Consider the following 18,728-nt stretch of genomic DNA (forward strand, 5'->3'; position numbering starts at 1 on the left):
GCAGGAAGCTGGCTCAGAGAGATCAAGTGACACACACAGAAGGTGACAGAATTGGGATTAGAAGTAAGAAATCTCAAACAAAGAGAGAGGGGGGCTACACAAAAATGTGGAATATCCGCCTGGCACAAAAATCTCAAAAGGAGGGGCAAATTTAGAAACAGATTTGCATCATATTACCAAAGGCTGATATTCACACTAGATAGAAATACTCCCCATAAGATAACCAATGATTAAATTAGGAGCAGCTTTTTAAACATGAGAAGATGGCTCAACTTCAGTCATTTAAAAACTACAAATAAGCCCGGCATAGTGGTGCACACCTATCCAACGATTCGGGGCTTAGTCAGGAAGATGGCAAATTTGAGGCCAGCCTGGGCAAGACCCTGTCTCAAAATAAAACATTTAAAAGTGAGGGCTGGGGTTGTGGCTCAGTGGTAGAAGACTTGCCTAGCATGTGTGAAGCACACTGGGTTTGACTCTCAGCACTGCATATAAATAAGTAAGTAAAATAAAAGTCCAAAAACTTTTTTAAAAATATTTGAATAAATAAATAAAAGGAATTGGGGGCACTGTAGCTCAGTGATAGGGTACTCAGGGTTCAATCCCCAGTACCATAATAAATATTATGGATAAAATTACAATTTTCCACCCATTAGACTGGCAGGGATCAAAGCATGATATGCTTTAGAGCTGAGATGTGGGGGAATGCACTCCCTCCCTTACAGAGCTGATAGATGTGTATATTAGTACAAGATCCTTGGAAGGTAACACAAGCAGCAAGATTAAAACAACCTTAATATCCACTGAGGAATTGGTTATATAAATATTCCTTGACTTATGGTGAGGTTTACATCCGATTAAACCCAAGGTAAATTGAAAATATTAAGGCAAGCACCTTAAATTCATCCAGACACAAAAACAACTATAAGATATATGTTGTTTTTACAAATATTTTTTATTTTACAAAAAAAAATAGAACTATTTTAAATATGACATTTTTCCTAGTGCATTAAAAATAGCATTTGTTTCCTGGACAGATTTGCAACATGATTTTTCAAAAATATACCCAATGCATAAACATTGGAGACATGGCAGAAATATACACTTAATACTTTATTTATTTTATAAAATAGGACAAGTGCATTTTCAAAGTGCTTCTATAGCCATTGCATCTGTTCCTCCCTACAACTGAGGCAGGGAGAATGAACACGTGGTATCTTACTTACAAAGAAACTGAGGTCCCAGAAACTGACTTCCATAGCAGCAGAATCAAATATGAGGTTACTTCTCCTGATTCTTCATCCAGCCATAAATAACACAAAGACTCAGAATAAAAGCTCCATTAAAAACACAAACATTAGGAAGATGGGGAGAGTACAGGTGCTGAGCTGGCACTTAATAAATATCTGCGAGTTGCAACATTACTGGGAGGAAGTAGAAAGCCCAGAGAGTCCTTTGCCAAGTGCCTGGCATTTGTAACATCTGAGACCTTGAGAGTGAGTCAAGAACTTCATTGGGACACAAGCTGAATACCTTTCAGGGTATGGAAGTTTGCAGGTGATTGTTGGCAAATTTGACACACAGGTCTGGAAATCAATATCAGCATTGCAGAATTGCTCTGGCAGTTGCCAAGCACTAAGACCTGCTGGGGTGACAGCTTTTACTGGTGTGGATATCGTCATGGGCTCCCCAGAACCACAAAATCACCCACATCCTGGGCCCATGTACCAGGCCTCAGCTTCCATCTCTTTTGATACCCAGCTCTGACTAACAAATCCCAGACAGGAAGAACACTTTGTGGATTTTTGTGTCTGTAAAAGCTGAGGTCCCTGGTCTTCTCACTCACTCTAGTGAAATGGAAGTTTCCTTCCCTTCCATAATGGAAAGTTAACGTTTGCCTCTTGGCAGAACTTGGAGTCTGCCTCAGACCTTTTCCTTGATTGGTCACTTCTCTTTCCAATTGAGGACAAGGGTCCTCCGCTGTGTTCCAGTCATCAAGGTCCAAAAAGTTCAGTGCTGTCCAGTTTTTCCTCATTGTAAAGCAGGATGTTCTCCATCAATTTCCTTTTGGCCTCATTGATCTCAACTTTCCAAGAAGTCTCTGTAGCTACAGATCAATGGAAAGTTAAAAAAGAGCAACCTGAACAAAAGTTGTTATAATTCTTTGAAAGTGAGATTTAATCACAATCTGCCTTAAATCAGGTTTTTCAGTCAGGTCTCAGATAACGAGCATGCTCATGGCTTCTTCCTTAGCCGGGAAGCCCACCTTTCCAGACAGGAGGGGACTCCTGTGCTCCTCTCCACAGTGGAAGGTTTGGAGTCCACAACACTACAGCTTCTCTCTCCCCACTGTGGGAAGAGCAGCAGGAGGAGTGGTCCACACCTAGGTATTCAAGGGGACCAGGCCACTTCATAGAAAAGGTCTTCTCAATTTTTATTTCAGAAGGAAGCCTGGGGTATTTGGACTCAAGTGGCAGGGATGGAAGCTCTTTTTAGAGGTGGCTGGTAAGGATGAAGAGATAGGCACGGAGAGGCCACACAGGACCCTGATGGTCCTGGGGAAGAGTTCTGACTGGGTCTCTGAGATAGGGACTTTAAACAAGGGTGTGTCGTGAGCACTTTGTTTTTAAAAACCACTCTAAGGGCCAGCGCTGTAATTCTAGTGTCTCTGGAGGCTGAGACAGGAGGATCACAAGTTTAAGGCTAGCTTCAGCAACGTAGCAAGGCCTTGAGAAACTTATGAGACCTTGTCTCCCAATGAAAAATAAAAAGAGCTAGGAATATAGCTCACTGGTCAAGCACCCCTGGGTTCAATTCCCTCGTACCAAACAAACAAACAAAATAAAAAACCATTCTAGGGCTGGGGGTGTAGCTCAGTGGAGCACTTGCCTAGCATATGTGAGGCCCTGGATTCCATTCCCAACCCCACAGAAATAAATGCATGGATAAATAAACATAGAAACCACCGTAGTTGGCTTCTAGAGAAAGAACTGGTAAAGGCGGGACCAGACTGGATAAAGGAAGATGAGGGTAGGCTGTGCAGTCCCAGAAAAAGGACAGAAGTTTAGACTGTGGAGGGGGAATGGGGAGATGGAGATGAGAGAGGTTCAGGAAGCAAGTGGACAGGACTGGGTGACTGGCTGGAGGAGGGCACAGGGAAGAGAGGGAAGCATCAGGATAACTCCTGGGTTTCTCTTCGTGCACCTGGCTGGTTGGTGAATGGGTAGATAACTAAATGAAGGAGTGAAAGAGGGCAACAGAGGAAGAAATGCTGGGTGGAAGTCAGAGACACACCAGTGACGGTGCGCAAGACCTTCCCTGCTTACCGTCCTCAGGAGCCCAGGGGCCAGCGCAGGCCTCAGGGGAGTCCGCCTCCACTCCCCCGGTGTCCTGCAGCCTTCCTTCTCCATTCTCTGCAGGGACAGGGGAGGCCCTCACAGAGGAGGGGGCATCAAGGCTGCCATCATCCACGTCATCTGTTTCCTCAGGGGTGTTGGAGGAAGCACCTGTGCCCTCAGAGAACCCACTCCAAGGGATGGAGGCCTCCTGACCTCGGAACCACTCTTCCACTGCAGCCACAGAGTCACGTGCCTTGGGGAGGAGGGAGAAGAGCACTTGTCAAGAGCCCTTTCTAAAATCGAAAGCCAAAAACCTTGTCTCCCAGGCCTCGGGAGGGAGACAGTCAGCCATCAAATGGCTGTTGTTTTATTGGAAGAACAGCATCCTGCCTTTGAAAAAATCTGAACTTGACTCCCACACCCCACAGCCATGAATGAAAGATAGCACATGGGCCCAGATGGGCCAGTCATGGAACCCCATTCCTCTGGCCATCTGACTGTCCAGCTTTGGGCACATGACCCAAACCGACTGACTGGACCCCTCCCTTGGGATTTTCCACCTAGAGCTGGAAAAACTGCCCTTTGCTTTCTAGTGGCACAACCAGAGTCCCCACCAAACACAGGAAATCCATTTACAGAAAGACAACACGAAGCCACAACAGAGAGCAGAGCAGAGGCAAGAGATGGAGACAGGGCCAGAGACACAGCCTTGACAGTGACACACCAGAGGTCTAACTGCCCTGAAAGCAGAGCAAGACTGGTCGTCTCTGCTGTTTGGTAAAGTGAACCACTAAATTCATTAATTGCAATCTTTTGCACACATGCATGCTCATGTGTGTACATGCACACACCCACAAAGGGTGTGAAGATCTTTTTTTTTTTTTTTTTTGAGAGGGGTACACTCAGCCATGCAGACTGCTAATGATAGTAACAAATCACATTTCCTCAGTGCCTTGTAAAAGTTGAATGTGTGGTCAGGGTGCAGTGGCACACACCTGTAACCCCAGTAACTCAGGAAGCTGAGGCAGGAGAATCAAAGATCCAGGACAGCTTCAGTAACTGAGGAAGGCCTTCAGCAACTTAGCAAGACCCTGTCTCAAAATAATATATGTATATATATGTGTGTGTATGTATATATATATATATATAGACAGAGAGAGAGAGATAGAGATATAGATATATAGATATACTCATTGTGTGTTGTATTGAAATCTATAAATTCATATAAATATAAAAAATATAAATATATATATATGTTCAGGTATGAATTTACAGATTTCACATACAACACACAGGAGTTTTCATGTAGGCCTCCAGATCCAGCTACATGCCACCCTCACAAAGAGGACGGACGGAAAGAGAAAGGGGGACCCAGAGAGGGAGAGGGGATGAAGCACCTTTGGAGAAAGCAGAGTTTGGTAAGCATCAGGGAGTCTGGTCCAGCAACACACCTGCTCTCAGGCTCCCCAACTGTCGGTGCGCTGCCCCTTTTTGCCTGTGAGGGCTCCAGTAGTTTCTATGGTTTATAAGCTCATGCCCTGGTGAGCCCCGGCAAGGCCGACCCAGGCAGCAGACTCAGGCAGCCCCGGGAAGTGGGGCCCAGCTGAGGGCAAGGCTCACCTCTGCTAGGCTGGCGTTGCGCCTCCGCAGGCAGAGGCAGACGGCTGCGCCCAGGGCCTCCGCACAGTGCTGCGGCAGCACCCCCGCCCTTTTCTCCAGGTACTTCTGGCAGATCTCCTTTGCCACTGCCTTCTCCACACCCATCTTCCTGGAGCAGAGTGAGGAGGTGCTGCTGGGAATCTCGCTGAGGAGTAAATCCTTCTGTGGGAAGAAGGGTGGAAAGGTCCCTGTGAGCTGCAGGCTGTGGCAGCCACCCACGTGCCCCGCCCACCTGCAGGACTGCCCTTGAGCCCCAAAGCCCTCTCAGACCCCCACAGGACATTTAAAAATAAGTGCCCAAGCCTGGCACAGTGGCACATGCCCATAATCCCAGGAACTCGGAAGCTGAGACAGGAGGTTCCCAAGTTTGAGGCCAGCCTCAGCAACTTAGTAAGACCCTTTATCAACATAAAAAACAAAAAGGGTTGGGGAAGTAGCTCAAGGATAAAGTGCCCCTGGGTTCAATCTCCAGTACAAAAAAAATAAATAAATAAAATACAATGCCCGGATTGTGGAACCAACCTAGATGTCCTTCAACTGATGAATGGATAAAGAAACTATGGTATATATATATATATACAATGGAATATTACTCAGCCATAAAGAATAATAAAATTACGGCATTTGCAGGCAAATGGATGAAACTGGAGCATATAATGCTAAGTGAGATAAGCCAATCTCAAAAAACCAAAGGACGAATGATCTCACTGATAAGTGGATGATGACACATAATAGGGGGTGGGAGGGGGGCAAGAATGGAGGAAGGAGGGACTGTATAGAGGGAAAAGAGTGGGGGAAGGGTGGGTAGGAGGAAAAAATAACAGAATGAATCAAACACCATTACCCTATGTAAATGTATGATTACACAAATGGTATGCCTCTACTTCATGTACAAACAGAAACAACATGTATCCCATTTGTCTATAATAAAAATAAATTTAAAAAAAGAAAGAAAAGAAAAAAAAAAAAATACAATGCCCGGCTCCCAGACACCAGAGAAACACCCAGGAACTGGAGAATCTAAATTCCCTACACACCTACGGCATCCCATAGTGCACTCATCCTGCAGCCACTAGGGCCTGACCTTTCTAGGCCTCAGTTGCTTCGGCAGGAAATTAGAGTAACAAAAATACCTTACTCCTAGTATACAAACAGTAACAAGATAATGTACCTATAGCACAGAGGGAACCTGATGCAGAATCAATATTCAATAGCCCATTGGTGGTAAACTCCAGTGACAACTATCATTTGCACACCACTTACTGTCGGCTGAGCGCTTGATTCACATTCTTGACTTAAGCCTTGTTAACAATGACCTGGGCTCTTTCTGCCTCCATGGCCACCAAGGTCTCCATGAAAAATCTTGTGATCAAAGTCAGGGGTAGGAAGCAGCAGGCTCGGAAGTTTACCCTTGCCTGTGCTTACCCTGCGGAAGACGGAATCCTGGGCACTGCCATCACCACCAGGTTCTCCAAGAGAGAATCGAAATGAATGGAAAAGCTGGGAATTTCAGTACAGAGGCTGTAACCATCAAAGGAAACAAGAGTGCTGGTGGGGAGTGTCAGGGCACTGTGCTGCACAACTGTGATCCCAGTGACATAGGAAGCTGAGGCAGGAGGATTGCAAGTTCAAAGCCAGCCCCAGCAACTTAGCAAGACCCTAAGCAATTAGCAAGACCCTGTCTCTAAATAAAATATAAAAAGGGTCAGGGATGTGGCCCAGTGGTTAAGCACCCCTAGGTTCAATCCCTGGTATAAAAACAAACAAACTAAAGAAACCACAACAAATACATTTACAATTCAGAAAAAATAACTCTGAAAGATTATCTGCCATGGGTTGTGATGCTTACTTCAAAATAAACAAAGTAAACACCACTCGGCTACAGTCTCCCCATCCAGGCAATGGGTGTGTGAGGATCTAAGGAACAGCCATAGGATCAATACCTGGGGAGAAATCTATAGTGGGCAAGGGGTGCGTTTGCACAATTCCCTTGTGTGAGCTCTGCTTTTTAAATGTTTATCTTTTTAAAAAGTGGGCCTGGGGGTGTTGTTCAGTGGTAGAGCACTTGCCTAGCACGGGCAAAGTCCTGAGTTCCATCCCCAGCACCACAAAATTAAATAAATAACTGAATACAGGATGGTGTCCATAGGCGACACATGAATAAGCAATAGTCAAACTTATGATTGACAGGCACGTAGGTTACAACCATCTGGAAAGGAACCAGAAACTGCATGTAGGTTACAACCAACTGGAAAGGAACCAGTGGTTGCACTGAAAGATTGATAGGCGTAGCAGCCCTGGTGGAAAGACAGATCTTATCTAGTCACCCTCCGCAGGAGGTGCTGAGAACAGGTTGTGACAGGATGATGGAACTTCACAACTGAGGAGTCAGCACTAATATCAGCGCTCAGTAGGACCCAGGGCAAGCCCAGGGCACCTGGAGGAAGTGCACTGACATGAACCTCCACCAACTCTGAAGCACCAGCCGCCAGGGCAAAGGAAATGTGGGGAACAGAGGAACAAGTGAAAGAGACCCCAAGGACACAGTGAGCAAGACCAGAGCAGCAGCAGTCTACTGCTGACTCACTTTATGCAAAAATGCAATGATGGTACAAAAGGCACAGGCAGGAGGGGCCCTGAGAGAACATAATAGCACTGAGGACTTTCTTCAGGTCTGTGGGGCTGCAGGTGCAGCTCAGTGGCAGAGTGCTGGCCTAGCCTGTGTGAGGCCCTGGATCCATCCCCAGCAGTGCAGAAAAATAAAGCTTTTGAGACAATTTGGGAAATCTTAATAAGGATGGCTATTAAATCATATCAAGGAATTAAGAAAATAACTATTTTATGGGTGTAGTCACATAAGATCTGGGATTTGCTTTCAAACTGTCCGTGATCACAAGGGGCTTGGAAAAGTGACCATCCCTGCAGCAGGAAGGGATGATGGGGAAGAAGACTGGAGTCCCTGTGCTGCTGGGTTCTCTAAGCCAAGTGTGGAATGACTGAAATAAAAAAAAACTGCTGCTTAAGTAGAAATCATTACTACCAGAAGCAGTATCATTGTTACAAGAAGTTTTTGTTAAAAATTAAAATACGACAGGGGTTAAGGTATAGCTCAGTGGTAAAGTACATGGTCAGTACTTAAGAGGCCCTGGGTTCAATCCCCAGCACCAAAAAGAAAAAAAGTGGTTAAATTTTGGGGTTGAAAGTTAACTTGTCCCCTCATTTCCCCTTTCCAAATACAATCTCTATGAATATTTTGCATTAAATTACTTTCTGCTATGCAGCTTCTATCATTTTATCATATTTTTATTTATAACAAGGGCGAGCAATAGCCTAAGAGCCATCAAAACAATAGCTAACATAAATTTGTGCTTATCACATTGTAGTCATTCTTTTATACGTTTCACACAAAAAATATAACTATAATATACCTATATATAATATATCTATCAGGTAGGTTCTTCTTTTTTTTTTTTTTTTTTTTTTTTTTGTGGTGCTGGGGATTGAACCCAGGGCCTTGTGCTTGCGACAAGCAACTGAGCTATATCCCTAGCACCAGGTAGGTCCTATTTTTATCCCAAATTTGCAATTAAGAAAATACATGACAAGCCAGGCACAGTGGTGCACACCTGTAATCCCAGGAGCTTGGGAGGCTGAGGCAGGAGGAGTGTGAGTTCAAAGTCAGCCTTAGCAACAGTGAGGCGCTAAGCAACTCAGTGAGATCCTGTCTCTAAATAAAATACAAAATAGGGCTGGGGATGTGGCTCAGTGGTGAGAGACTGTGAGTTCAATTCCCGGTATCCCCCCAAAAAAGAAAATATATGACACAATGTTATCATTATTTTTTACCAAAAATGGGATTATAATACTGTTCTGAACTTGCTTTTTTGCATGTGGGGATAGCTCTCTGTCCAAACATACATCTTGCTCATGTTTATTATTTGTGTTTTAGTTTTTATTTATTCATTTCTGTCTTTCTTGTGTGTGTTTGTGTGTGTGTGTATGTGTGTGTGTGTGTGCATATGTGCACACTAGGAAAGGAACCCAAGCTTCATGCACACTAGGCAAATATGCTACCAAAGCATTACAGCCCCAGCCCTATTTATTTATTTATTTATTGGTACAAGGACTGAACCCAGAGATGCCTTACCACTGAGCCACATCCCCGGCCCTTATTATATTTTGAGACAGGGTCCCACTAAGTTGCTTAAGGCCTCACTAAGTTGCTGAGGCTGGCCTTGAACTTGTGATCCTTCTGCCTCAGCCTCCTGCATCGCTGGGATTATAAGTGTGGGTCACCCTGTCCTGTTTCTTCTTATTCTTCCTTTTTTTTTTTTTTAAAGGTCAAACCCTGGACCTCTCATATGCCAAGCTTCCACTAGTTACATCCCTAGACCTTCATGTTCTCTTTTGGTTTTTAATGACAATGCTTTTATCAGCTTTATTCAAAATCACCACAACCTGGAAACAACTCAGATGTCCAACTATTGTTAAATGGATGGGGGAAAAAAAAAAAACAAAAAACTCCCACATCCATACACTCCTCACCAATCAAAAGGGATGAACCCCTGACACATGCACCATGAAGATGAATCTCAAAGGCATTGTGCCAAGCCAAAGATGCCAGACATGAGTTGGAACCTGGCTATGGTTCCATCTGTATGATACCCTGAAACAAGACAGACCTGTATGAACAGAAGTTAGACTGGTATTCGCCAGGGCTGTAAGAGGGGTGAGGAATCAGCTACAAAGAGGCCTGAGGTAATTTTCTGGAGCAATGGACACATTCCCTATCTTGATCATGTGGTGGTCACATGTTTGTATATATTCATCAAAACTCATACAATTTTGTCCACCTTGGAAGTATGAATTGACCCTCGAAAGAAATACCTACACAGAGACCTACACACAAACAGATCTGGCACCTTTATTTGCAGGGGTAAAAAACTGGAAACACTCCAAATGCCCATCAATAAATGAATGGACAAACTGACATGTCCGTCTAGTAACACTGCTCAGTCACAAACTCAGTGCACAACAGGCACACAGAGCACAGGTGAGGCTCAAACAACTCTGCCAAGCAAGGAAAAGATGACAAACTAGGAGCACAAGCATGTGATTTATTTATACAGAACTGCAAAATTCCAAACCTCTGTGTGTTGACACAAAGCGGGTCTCTGGCTGCCAAGGATGGCAGCAGGACAGAAAGGAGGACAGAAATGGATATGTCCATCATCTTGATTTGGTGTTGCCCTTTCAGGTATTCATTTGTATATCAAAATGTATCATATCAGGACTGGGTGTGGTGGCACACACCTGTAATCCCAGTAACTCAGGAGGCTGAGGCAGGAGGATGGTGAGTTCAAGGGTAGCCTCAACAATTGAGCAAGACCCTGTTTCAAAATAAAAAATAAAAAGGGCTGGGGACATAGCTCAGTGCTAGAGTACCCCTGGGTTCAATCCCCAGTACCACCACCAAAAAAAAAAATCATATTTGGGCTACGGGTCTAGTGCAGCTCAGTAGTAGAGTGCATGTTAAGCATACATGAGGCTGGGTTCCATCCCCAGCACAGAAAAATAAAATCGTATTCTTTATTCTCATTATAAATATTTATAAATTTATTGTTTAAAGTTATATATAAATAACTTCATAGTACTCCGTGGTATATATGACTGCATCATAATTTCTTTAAACAATTCCCCATTATTATTTCACTAGCCTGCAGTGCCTTACTATATAAAACACAGCTACAACAAATGTCCCTGTCGTATGTCTTTCCTCAAACGTGTGCATGTCCCTCTTGAGTACAAATTCAATTGTTACATCAAAGGATACACACTTTTATTTTTCCTTCTGGTGGTCCCGAAGGTGGAACCTGGGGCCTCCACAAGCAAGGCAAGCGCTCCATCAACCACAGAGCTATTACCCCAGCCCAAAACGTACATTTTAAATTGTTATGGAAACCAACCCCAAATACCCTCTGGATACTAAGGTGTCTAACGCCCCATTGAGCCACTGAGCAACTGAGCAAGGCCCGTGAGAGGCCGTCTCCTCCCACCATAGATAGTGTCAGGGAGTCTCACTCTGACTGAATCTCAGTTACCCATTGGCTTCCATGTACCATCCCTGGGACATGAGTGGAGCCCATACTTGGTCTACAGAGGAGAAAGAAATTATGTTTTTGAAACTACTTTTATTTTTTCAGTACCAGAAACTGAACCCAGGGGCACGTGACCACTGAGCCACATCCCCAGTCCTTTTTTGTATTTTATGTAAAGACAGAGTCTCACTGAGTTGCTTAGGGCCTTGCTAAGTTGCTGAGGCTGACTCTGAACTTGCAATTCTCCTGCTTCAGTCTCCTGAGTCACTGGGATTATAGGTGTGTGCCACCATGCCTGGCTGAAACTATATTTTTTAAAAGATGATATCCTCCATAATAGCTCCCTCCTCATATGAAATTCTCCAGGGAGTCCCAGAGGACTGCTAGGGACTATGTCTTTAGAAAAGTCAGGAAAGAACGAATCACCCCTAAAGGGCCCCAAACCACAATCCATGTCAAAGCTGTGCCCTCTTTGTAGCATCCGGGATCCAGAGCCCAAAGGGGCGGAGCCCACAGAGTTCAGCAAAGGGACAAGGAGTGATTTTCTGTATAGAAAGGGAGGTCTGCAGGCTACCCACCCCAGATCTCAGCGGGTGTTTTGGGGTCTCACACACACACACAGTTGGTTTTCTAATCATCTCAATGTCTGGGCAGGGAAGGAGCCCCAGGTTGGTGCAGCACCTGAACAATGCCGTGGAAGGCAGGACTCAAATCTCAGCCCTGCCATGACCTCTGTGGGGCACCACACCTTGGCCTCAGCTTTCTCAGCAGTAAGATGGGGATGGTAATGGCAAGTTTGGGTGGGTGGACTGTCACCAGAATTAAACAATCGGCCAAGGGTCACGGTCAAGAGCTTAAGATCTGGAGCACAGAGGACCCAACTCAGGACTGTGGCGTTGACATGTAGGACTCCGAGGTCCCAGGTAGATCTCAGTGCCCACATTCCTCATCCATAGACCAACATCATGACCCCATCGTGGGGATTTTGAGATGATTCTGAAAGCTTACGCATGTAAAGTGCCTAGCAGAGAGCAGAGTCACACTGTGCCGGCACTTTTTTGGAATGACAGTGTGTTTGTGTGTCTCTGTGTGATCTTCAACGTATAAAAAGTATTGCTTTTATTATAGGAACCTGCTTAAAGGGGCAGAAATTAACTTTGACCAAGTTGAGGATAAACCCTATCTAACCGCCTGGTAGGTGGAGAAGAAATGGGCCTTTCCTAACCATTCTAAATGCAACCGTGAGAAAGCAATTGTTTGGCTGGTGGGGGTGGGCACTGAAAGCTATTTTGCACAAATGCAAATCAAACCCTGGATTGAGGCCTCATCAGTGGGTATAAAAAGGACCCAGACCTCTGTACACACAGCAGTGAGGCCCATAGGTACCAGCCTGCTAGCCAGAAGTGACTGTGTCCCTTACCAGGTAAACTGGGCTACGGTCCTTATCCACCGCAGGGATGCCAGTGAGGATCTCAGCCAGCACCTGCAAAGAGCAGAACAGGGAGTTACCACGGTTCAGCTCTGACACTCATGCACGAGGTCAGCAGGAGAATCTGGCCATAACAGAAGCTTCTCTGTAGTGGAGTCTGAGCCAGCAGCATCTTACTCAGAGTCTGGGACGTGGGAATATCACTGAATACTCCTCCAACTAAAGACGTCACCCAGCTGCTAGCAGTCTCACTTACAGCAAAACAGGGAGGATGAAATTCAAAGTCAAGTGTGTGTGTGTGTGTGTGTGTGTGTGTTATTATTTGGCAGATAGCATCTTGCTATCTTGCCCAGGCTACCTCCAACTCTCGATCCTCCTGCCTCAGCCTCCCAACGAGCTGAGATTACAGGTGTATGATGCTGTGCCCATCTCAAATACACCTTTTTTTTTTTTTTTTTTTTTTTGTACTGGGATTGAACTCAGGGGCACTTTGCCACTGAGCTAAATCCCAACCCTTTTTAACTTTGAGAGAGGGTCTCACTAAGTTGCTGAGGTTGGCCTCAAACGTGAGATCCTCCTGCCTCAGCCTCACGAGTCGCTCATTACAGGCATGCGCCACTTTGCCTGGCTTCCAGCTTGCTATTGTTAAAGATCACTTCATTCTGTGGTATACATACACGATGGAGTTTTATTCAGCCATAACAAAAAACGAAATTATGTCATCTGCAGGAAAATGGATGGAACTTGAGACCATTACGTTAAGCAAAATAAGCCAAATTTAGAACGTCAAGAATCTATACGTTTTCTCTCATATGTAGAAGTTAGAGAAGAAAAAGGAAAAGAAAGGGAGTTGTCTCATGAAAACTGAAGGGAGATCAGTAGAGCAGAGGAAAGGGACCAGGGGAAGGAGGAAGGGAGAGAAAGGGAAAATATTGGGGAATGGTATTGCCCAAATTATTATACTGTGTGCATGTATGACATGTAATTACAAATCCCACCATTATGTACAGTTATAAATGCACCAATAAAAAAACAGTACCATAAAAAAATATGCCATCAGCACCAAAGCACAATGGCACACACCCATAATCCCCATGACTCGGGAGGCTGAGGCATGTGGATTACAATTTTGAGGCCAGCCTGGGCAAGTTAGTGATGACCCTGTCCTTAAAATATAAAAAATAAAAAGGGCTTGGAGGTAACTCAGTGGTAGTGCATCCTTGGGTTCAATCCCCAGAACCCTCAAAAAAGCAAAAAACAAAAAACCTCACCAGAAATGGCCAGTCGACATTGCTGTGTCAATCTCAGGGAGAGAAGGAATCCAGGTACAGGTGTCTGCTCTACACAGAAAGTCTTAGGGACATATCTCTTCCATGGAACTTACTACCATTATTTATTCACTAATGCATCTACTTGCAAACAAGCTCAGCCCTGTGCCAGTATGAGCTACCACAAAACTGATAAACTGTGGCAAGTGTCTTAATAAACAGGAAACCTCTGAACAAGAATTTGCAGCAGAGATAAGTGTGGTGGTAAAGGGCTCTAAGGTCAGACAGGCCTGAGTTCAAACTCTGTGACAGTTCCTCACATGCTCAGGTGATCTTTGGACAATTAAAATCTGAGCCTCGGTGTCCTCATTGTGAAAAGGGGATCAAGCATATGTGAATGTTACAGGAATGAACATTCGACCCTCGGGGTCAAATCTTTCTCCCAAAACCCTTCTCCAGTCAAGGTGGAATGGGGTCCCATTTACTGGCAGAATGACCCAGGGCCAGAGGGTTAAAAGCAGACTGGAAGTGGCCAGGGGCGGGGGTGCAGAAGAGGCCACCACCACAGCAAGTGGGACTGGAGTCAATTGAAAGTCCAGGTCCTTCCAGGAAGAGAGAATAAGGGGAAATTAATAAGCAAACATTTCCTCTGCCTCTTTCACAGATGTAATGGATGAGCCCTTTCCAGCAGTCATTTGGTGCTCAACAAAAAATGCTGAGAGCAGGCCCCAGTGGCACAGCTACTTGGGAGACTGAGGCAGAAGGATTGCAAGATGGAGGCCAGCCTGGACCTTGAGAGGACTGGGGATGTAGCTCAGTGTGTCCCTGGGTTCTGGGTTCAATCCCCAGTACCACATTAAAAAAAAAAAAAAAAAAAAAGGAAAGAAACAACAATGAAGAGGGCTTGAAGTGCAGCTCAATGGTACAGCACTTACCTATCATGCACAAGGTCCCTAGTTCCATCCCCAGCATAAATAAATAAATGAATGAATAAATAAACAAATACCTTGATGAATGCAGAGTACTGTGCTAACCAGTTTATGTATATAATTCCATGACTTTCCATATGTACCATTACCCCCATTTTACAGAAGACAAAACTGAGGCCCAGAAATAAGGGTGATGTAATCTAGGCCACAGGACTGAAAGTAACAGCTAGTCTAGGTACTTGGCAGTTAGGAGTCCGGTCTTACAGGTTCTTTTTTTACTTTTTTTTTGTAATTTTTAAATTTTTTTTTACAGGAACAAGGATTTAATGCAGGGGTGCTCTACCACTGAGCTCTATCCCCCACACCCACCCCACTCTTCATTTTTTGACACAGGGTCTCACTAAGTTGCCCAGGCTGGCCTTGGATTTGCAGTCCTCCCACCTCAGCCTCCTGAGTAGCTGGGATTACAGGTATGCGTCACCATGCCAGGCCCACTGGTTCTTAAAGGAGCAGGAAAACTCCAAATGGGCCAAGGGAGGGAAGGAAGTCAGCAGAGCTGGACAAGCTGAAGGCAGAAGGAAGCTGCACCTGGCACACAGAGGCTCGGATGAGGGCTCTTGTGGTAGATGCGACTGGGTAAGACACCATGATCAGAGACAGGAAATGCAGACTTCAAGACTGGAGTAGAAGAGAGGGCAAGGCCCAAGGTCTGTGTTTGGCTGAGGTCAAATGGGCTGCCGCTTTTCTAGTCGGTGTTTACCAGACTGGGTTCCATGGAATACTGATGCTGACAGATAACTCTGAGAAAACAAGGTCCAGTGAACTCGGGAAATCCCGTACCCCTTTCTCTGATGAATTCACAATGATAAAGAAACTTGCTTGACTTTGTTTAACCCAGTATATTCCAAACATGATTGGCTACAAAACCCTGTTCACACATGGATTCTATAGAGATCTCAAGGAACTCAGGTGTGTTCTACAGAGATATACCTTGGGGATTGCTGTATTTCCTGGGGGAGGAAATGTGTTGTAGTTATATTATACTTCACAGGCCTGCCACACAGTCAGGAAGAGGAAGGCTGGAGGTGATGGCAGGGAGGGATGCTAGGTGGGTAAATGGACACTGAATGACTGCTGAACAAATGGCTGCTGGACACAGGATAGAAGATTGCACAGTGGACAAGCAAATGAGGGAAAACCCACAGACAATTGGATGAATAACGTAGAATTAGGGAAGTCAGGAGATAATGTCTGTAGCCTCCTAGAACCCCGACAATCAGGAATGCCTTTACTTCAAGGGTTGGCAAATATTTTTCTAACAGGCCACAGAGGGAATATTTGAGCCTTTTAGGACCACATACAGTCTGTCACATAGGTTCCCGCCCCCCCGCCCCATGCCAGGGGTAGATCCCACTATGTCCTGGGCTTACAAAGGAGCTGTGGGAAGACAAATGAGTACAGGCCCAAGTCTGAGCAGAGAGGCAAGTTCTTACTATTCCACAGCTGAAGATGTCAACTCTCTTCGTCAGCTGCCCCACCCTGATGAAATCCTCTGGCAGATAAGCCACGGAGGCCTGGAAAAGGTGGGTCTTCATCATGGTGTATTTTGACCTTTGATTGACAGGACACAGGTGAGCCACTGGATGAGCCAACTTGGGGGTGAAATTTTGGTCCAGCAAAACATTGGAGCTGTGAAAAAGCAGAGAGACTCTTCTCATTCTGACCTGGAGGGGTTGCCATGGAAGATGACTTAGTGGTAGGCAATGTCAGCCCCTGCAAGTGGGGGGTCACTGAAGACCCTCAACACAGAGCTCCTGAGCCAGATCAGTCAGGCAAAGGCGGGGTGCTGGGAACCCACTTCCTCTAGCAAATGGGGATGGAGCTAAGAATTAGTCTTGTTGCCCCAGGAAAGTGGCCACAAAGGTGGAGCCTGTCAACTCTGATCAGTTCAGCTTGCCAAGCCCGCAGTATACCAATTTGGTCCCTTCCAAACCTCTTCTGACCCCAGTTCTGCCTGGCTGATGCAAGTCAAAATATCAGCATCCCTTGGGACTGAACACACCCAGATCCTAAGGGAATAAAAAGGGCATTGGTGGGAAATAACTCAAAGAATTTGAAAGAGGGGAGATAAGTTAGGCTATGTATATATTTTCAAATCTTCCCTTCAACAGAAGATTAAGTAGTCACTAAAACCAGGACGATACTCAATGTAGGGAAATATTCACCATGTTTAAATAAAGAGGGGGAACAGCAGATGAACTGGCAACCAGGCAACTGTAACCCTACAGCTAAGGATCTATGCAGGAAGGGATTAAACTAAAAAATGGCTGGGCTGGGCATGCAGCTTAGTGGTAGAACATTTGCCCAGCATGTGCTAGGGTCTGGGCTCCATTCCCAGCACTGCAAAAAGAAAGAAAAGAAACAAAGACCACAGGCCCACTAATGAGTCAGGGTAGTACGCCAGTGATGACCTCTAGCCTTTCCGGTTCCTTCCTTAATAATACAATTGTTAATGCAATGCCATAAAAATCAGGGGAGAGAAAAGAGGAAAGGGCTTCCACATTTGCATGTCTCAAATGGAAAGAAACCTTTGAGGAACTGTGAGGTCTGTGGTTCCAGAGCTGGTACTGTCAGATTTTCTGAAATCACACCCATGATGAAACTCGTACTGTGATCTCTTATTCTTGGACACATGATCCTGAAATGCTGGGGTGCAGGAAGTTCTCCTGACAAGATGTCATCAATCACCATGATACACAAGCAGCAGGGCATGGGTCTCCAAGAAGAGACTGATCAGGGAACTCAAAATTCCAGAGGGGTTGGCAGACATGGCCCAAAGCTCAAGGATGGGGTCCACACTGGCTGCTGAGTGGAGAGAGAAATGAACCGAGGTGCAGAGGGCTTTCTGGGAAAAGAGCAGCTCAGAAAGACAAACATGGAGACAGGCAGGCATGCGTGCAGAGGGCAACCAGCGGGCACAGCCCAGAAGCAATGGTCTTTGAGGGTATAACAAGGAGAAAGAAGACACCCGGGGGAGAAAAGGTGGGGAGAGAAAAGCAAAGAGAAGAGAGGCAGAGAGAGGAAGGGGAACCCGAGAACAGGAGCTAGGCCCAGCCTTGCGGCCCAGGCCCTTGGCAGGTCCAGCCTGACTCTCACCTCTTGATGTTGCTGTGGATGATCTCCAGGCCATGCAGGTGCTCAACAGCACGGAGCAGCCCCAAGCAGACGCTGATGCGCTGGGGCCAGGGGAGGGGCTCCGAGCCACCCTAAAAGGAAGAAGAGAAGTAGAAACAGTCATGCCTGCCCCTTCCTAAGATCCTGATGGCCTGATCCTGGTCTCCTCTCTCCCCTAGTCCTTCACGTCTATCCTCACGACAGGGCTCAGCCATGTGATCCACTGACATGAAATTATGACACCTGACATCAGACAGACCTGTGTGTAATCCCACTGCAGACACACACTAGCTGTGCAACTTTGGAAAAGACATTTAATGCTTCCGAGGCTGTTTCCTTGGGTAAAAATAGAAATGTCAGGCTGGGGGTATAGCTTAGTGATAGGGTGCTCACCTAGTATGTGTGTAAAGTCCTGGGTTCAAATGGAAGGAAGGAAGGAAGGAGGGAAGGGAGGGAGGGAAGGAAGGAGGGAAGGAAGCAGGGAAGGAAGGAGGGAGGGAAGGAAGGAAGGAAGGAAGGAAGGAAGGAAGGAAGGAAGGAAGGAAGGAAGGAAGGAAGGAACGAAGTGAGTGAAGGAAGGAGGGAAGGAGGGAGGGAGGGAGGGAAGGAGGGAGGGAGGGAGGGAGGGAGGGAGGGAAGGAAGGAAGGAAGGAGGGAAGGAGGGGGGAAAAGGAGGGAGAGAGAAAGACAGAGAGAAGGGAGGGAAAGAGGAAGAAAGGAAGGGAAAGGAAAAGCAAAGAAAAAGAAAAATATGGAAAGGTTTACCCGCTTTAGGACCATTTTAAGGATTCAAAGGACTGCAAGGCCTGCCTTACAATAGGTGCTCAATCAAG

At 45.7% G+C, this 18,728-nt stretch overlaps 1 protein-coding gene across 4 annotated transcripts in view; it reads right to left on the reverse strand.

The window, feature by feature from the left end:
• Window positions 1-939: 939 nt before the first annotated feature.
• Window positions 940-18,728, reverse strand: part of IRAK2 (interleukin 1 receptor associated kinase 2) — a 54,740-nt gene continuing 36,951 nt past the window's right edge. For 3 of the 4 annotated variants that reach the window (XM_079122566.1, XM_079122564.1, XM_079122563.1), the window contains 6 exons: window positions 17,878-17,987; window positions 16,215-16,410; window positions 12,516-12,578; window positions 4,959-5,159; window positions 3,327-3,591; window positions 940-2,107 (listed from right to left, as the gene is read on the reverse strand). In XM_079122566.1, the coding sequence (XP_078978692.1) occupies window positions 1,995-2,107; window positions 3,327-3,591; window positions 4,959-5,159; window positions 12,516-12,578; window positions 16,215-16,410; window positions 17,878-17,987 (948 nt within the window). In that variant the 3' untranslated portion in view covers window positions 940-1,994. The remainder of the gene's footprint in view (window positions 2,108-3,326; window positions 3,592-4,958; window positions 5,160-12,515; window positions 12,579-16,214; window positions 16,411-17,877; window positions 17,988-18,728) is intronic. The other variant, XM_079122565.1, reaches the window with a different exon arrangement.

This window comes from Sciurus vulgaris, assembly GCF_902686455.1.
Source record: "Sciurus vulgaris genome assembly, chromosome: 19".
Taxonomy (NCBI): domain Eukaryota; kingdom Metazoa; phylum Chordata; class Mammalia; order Rodentia; family Sciuridae; genus Sciurus; species Sciurus vulgaris.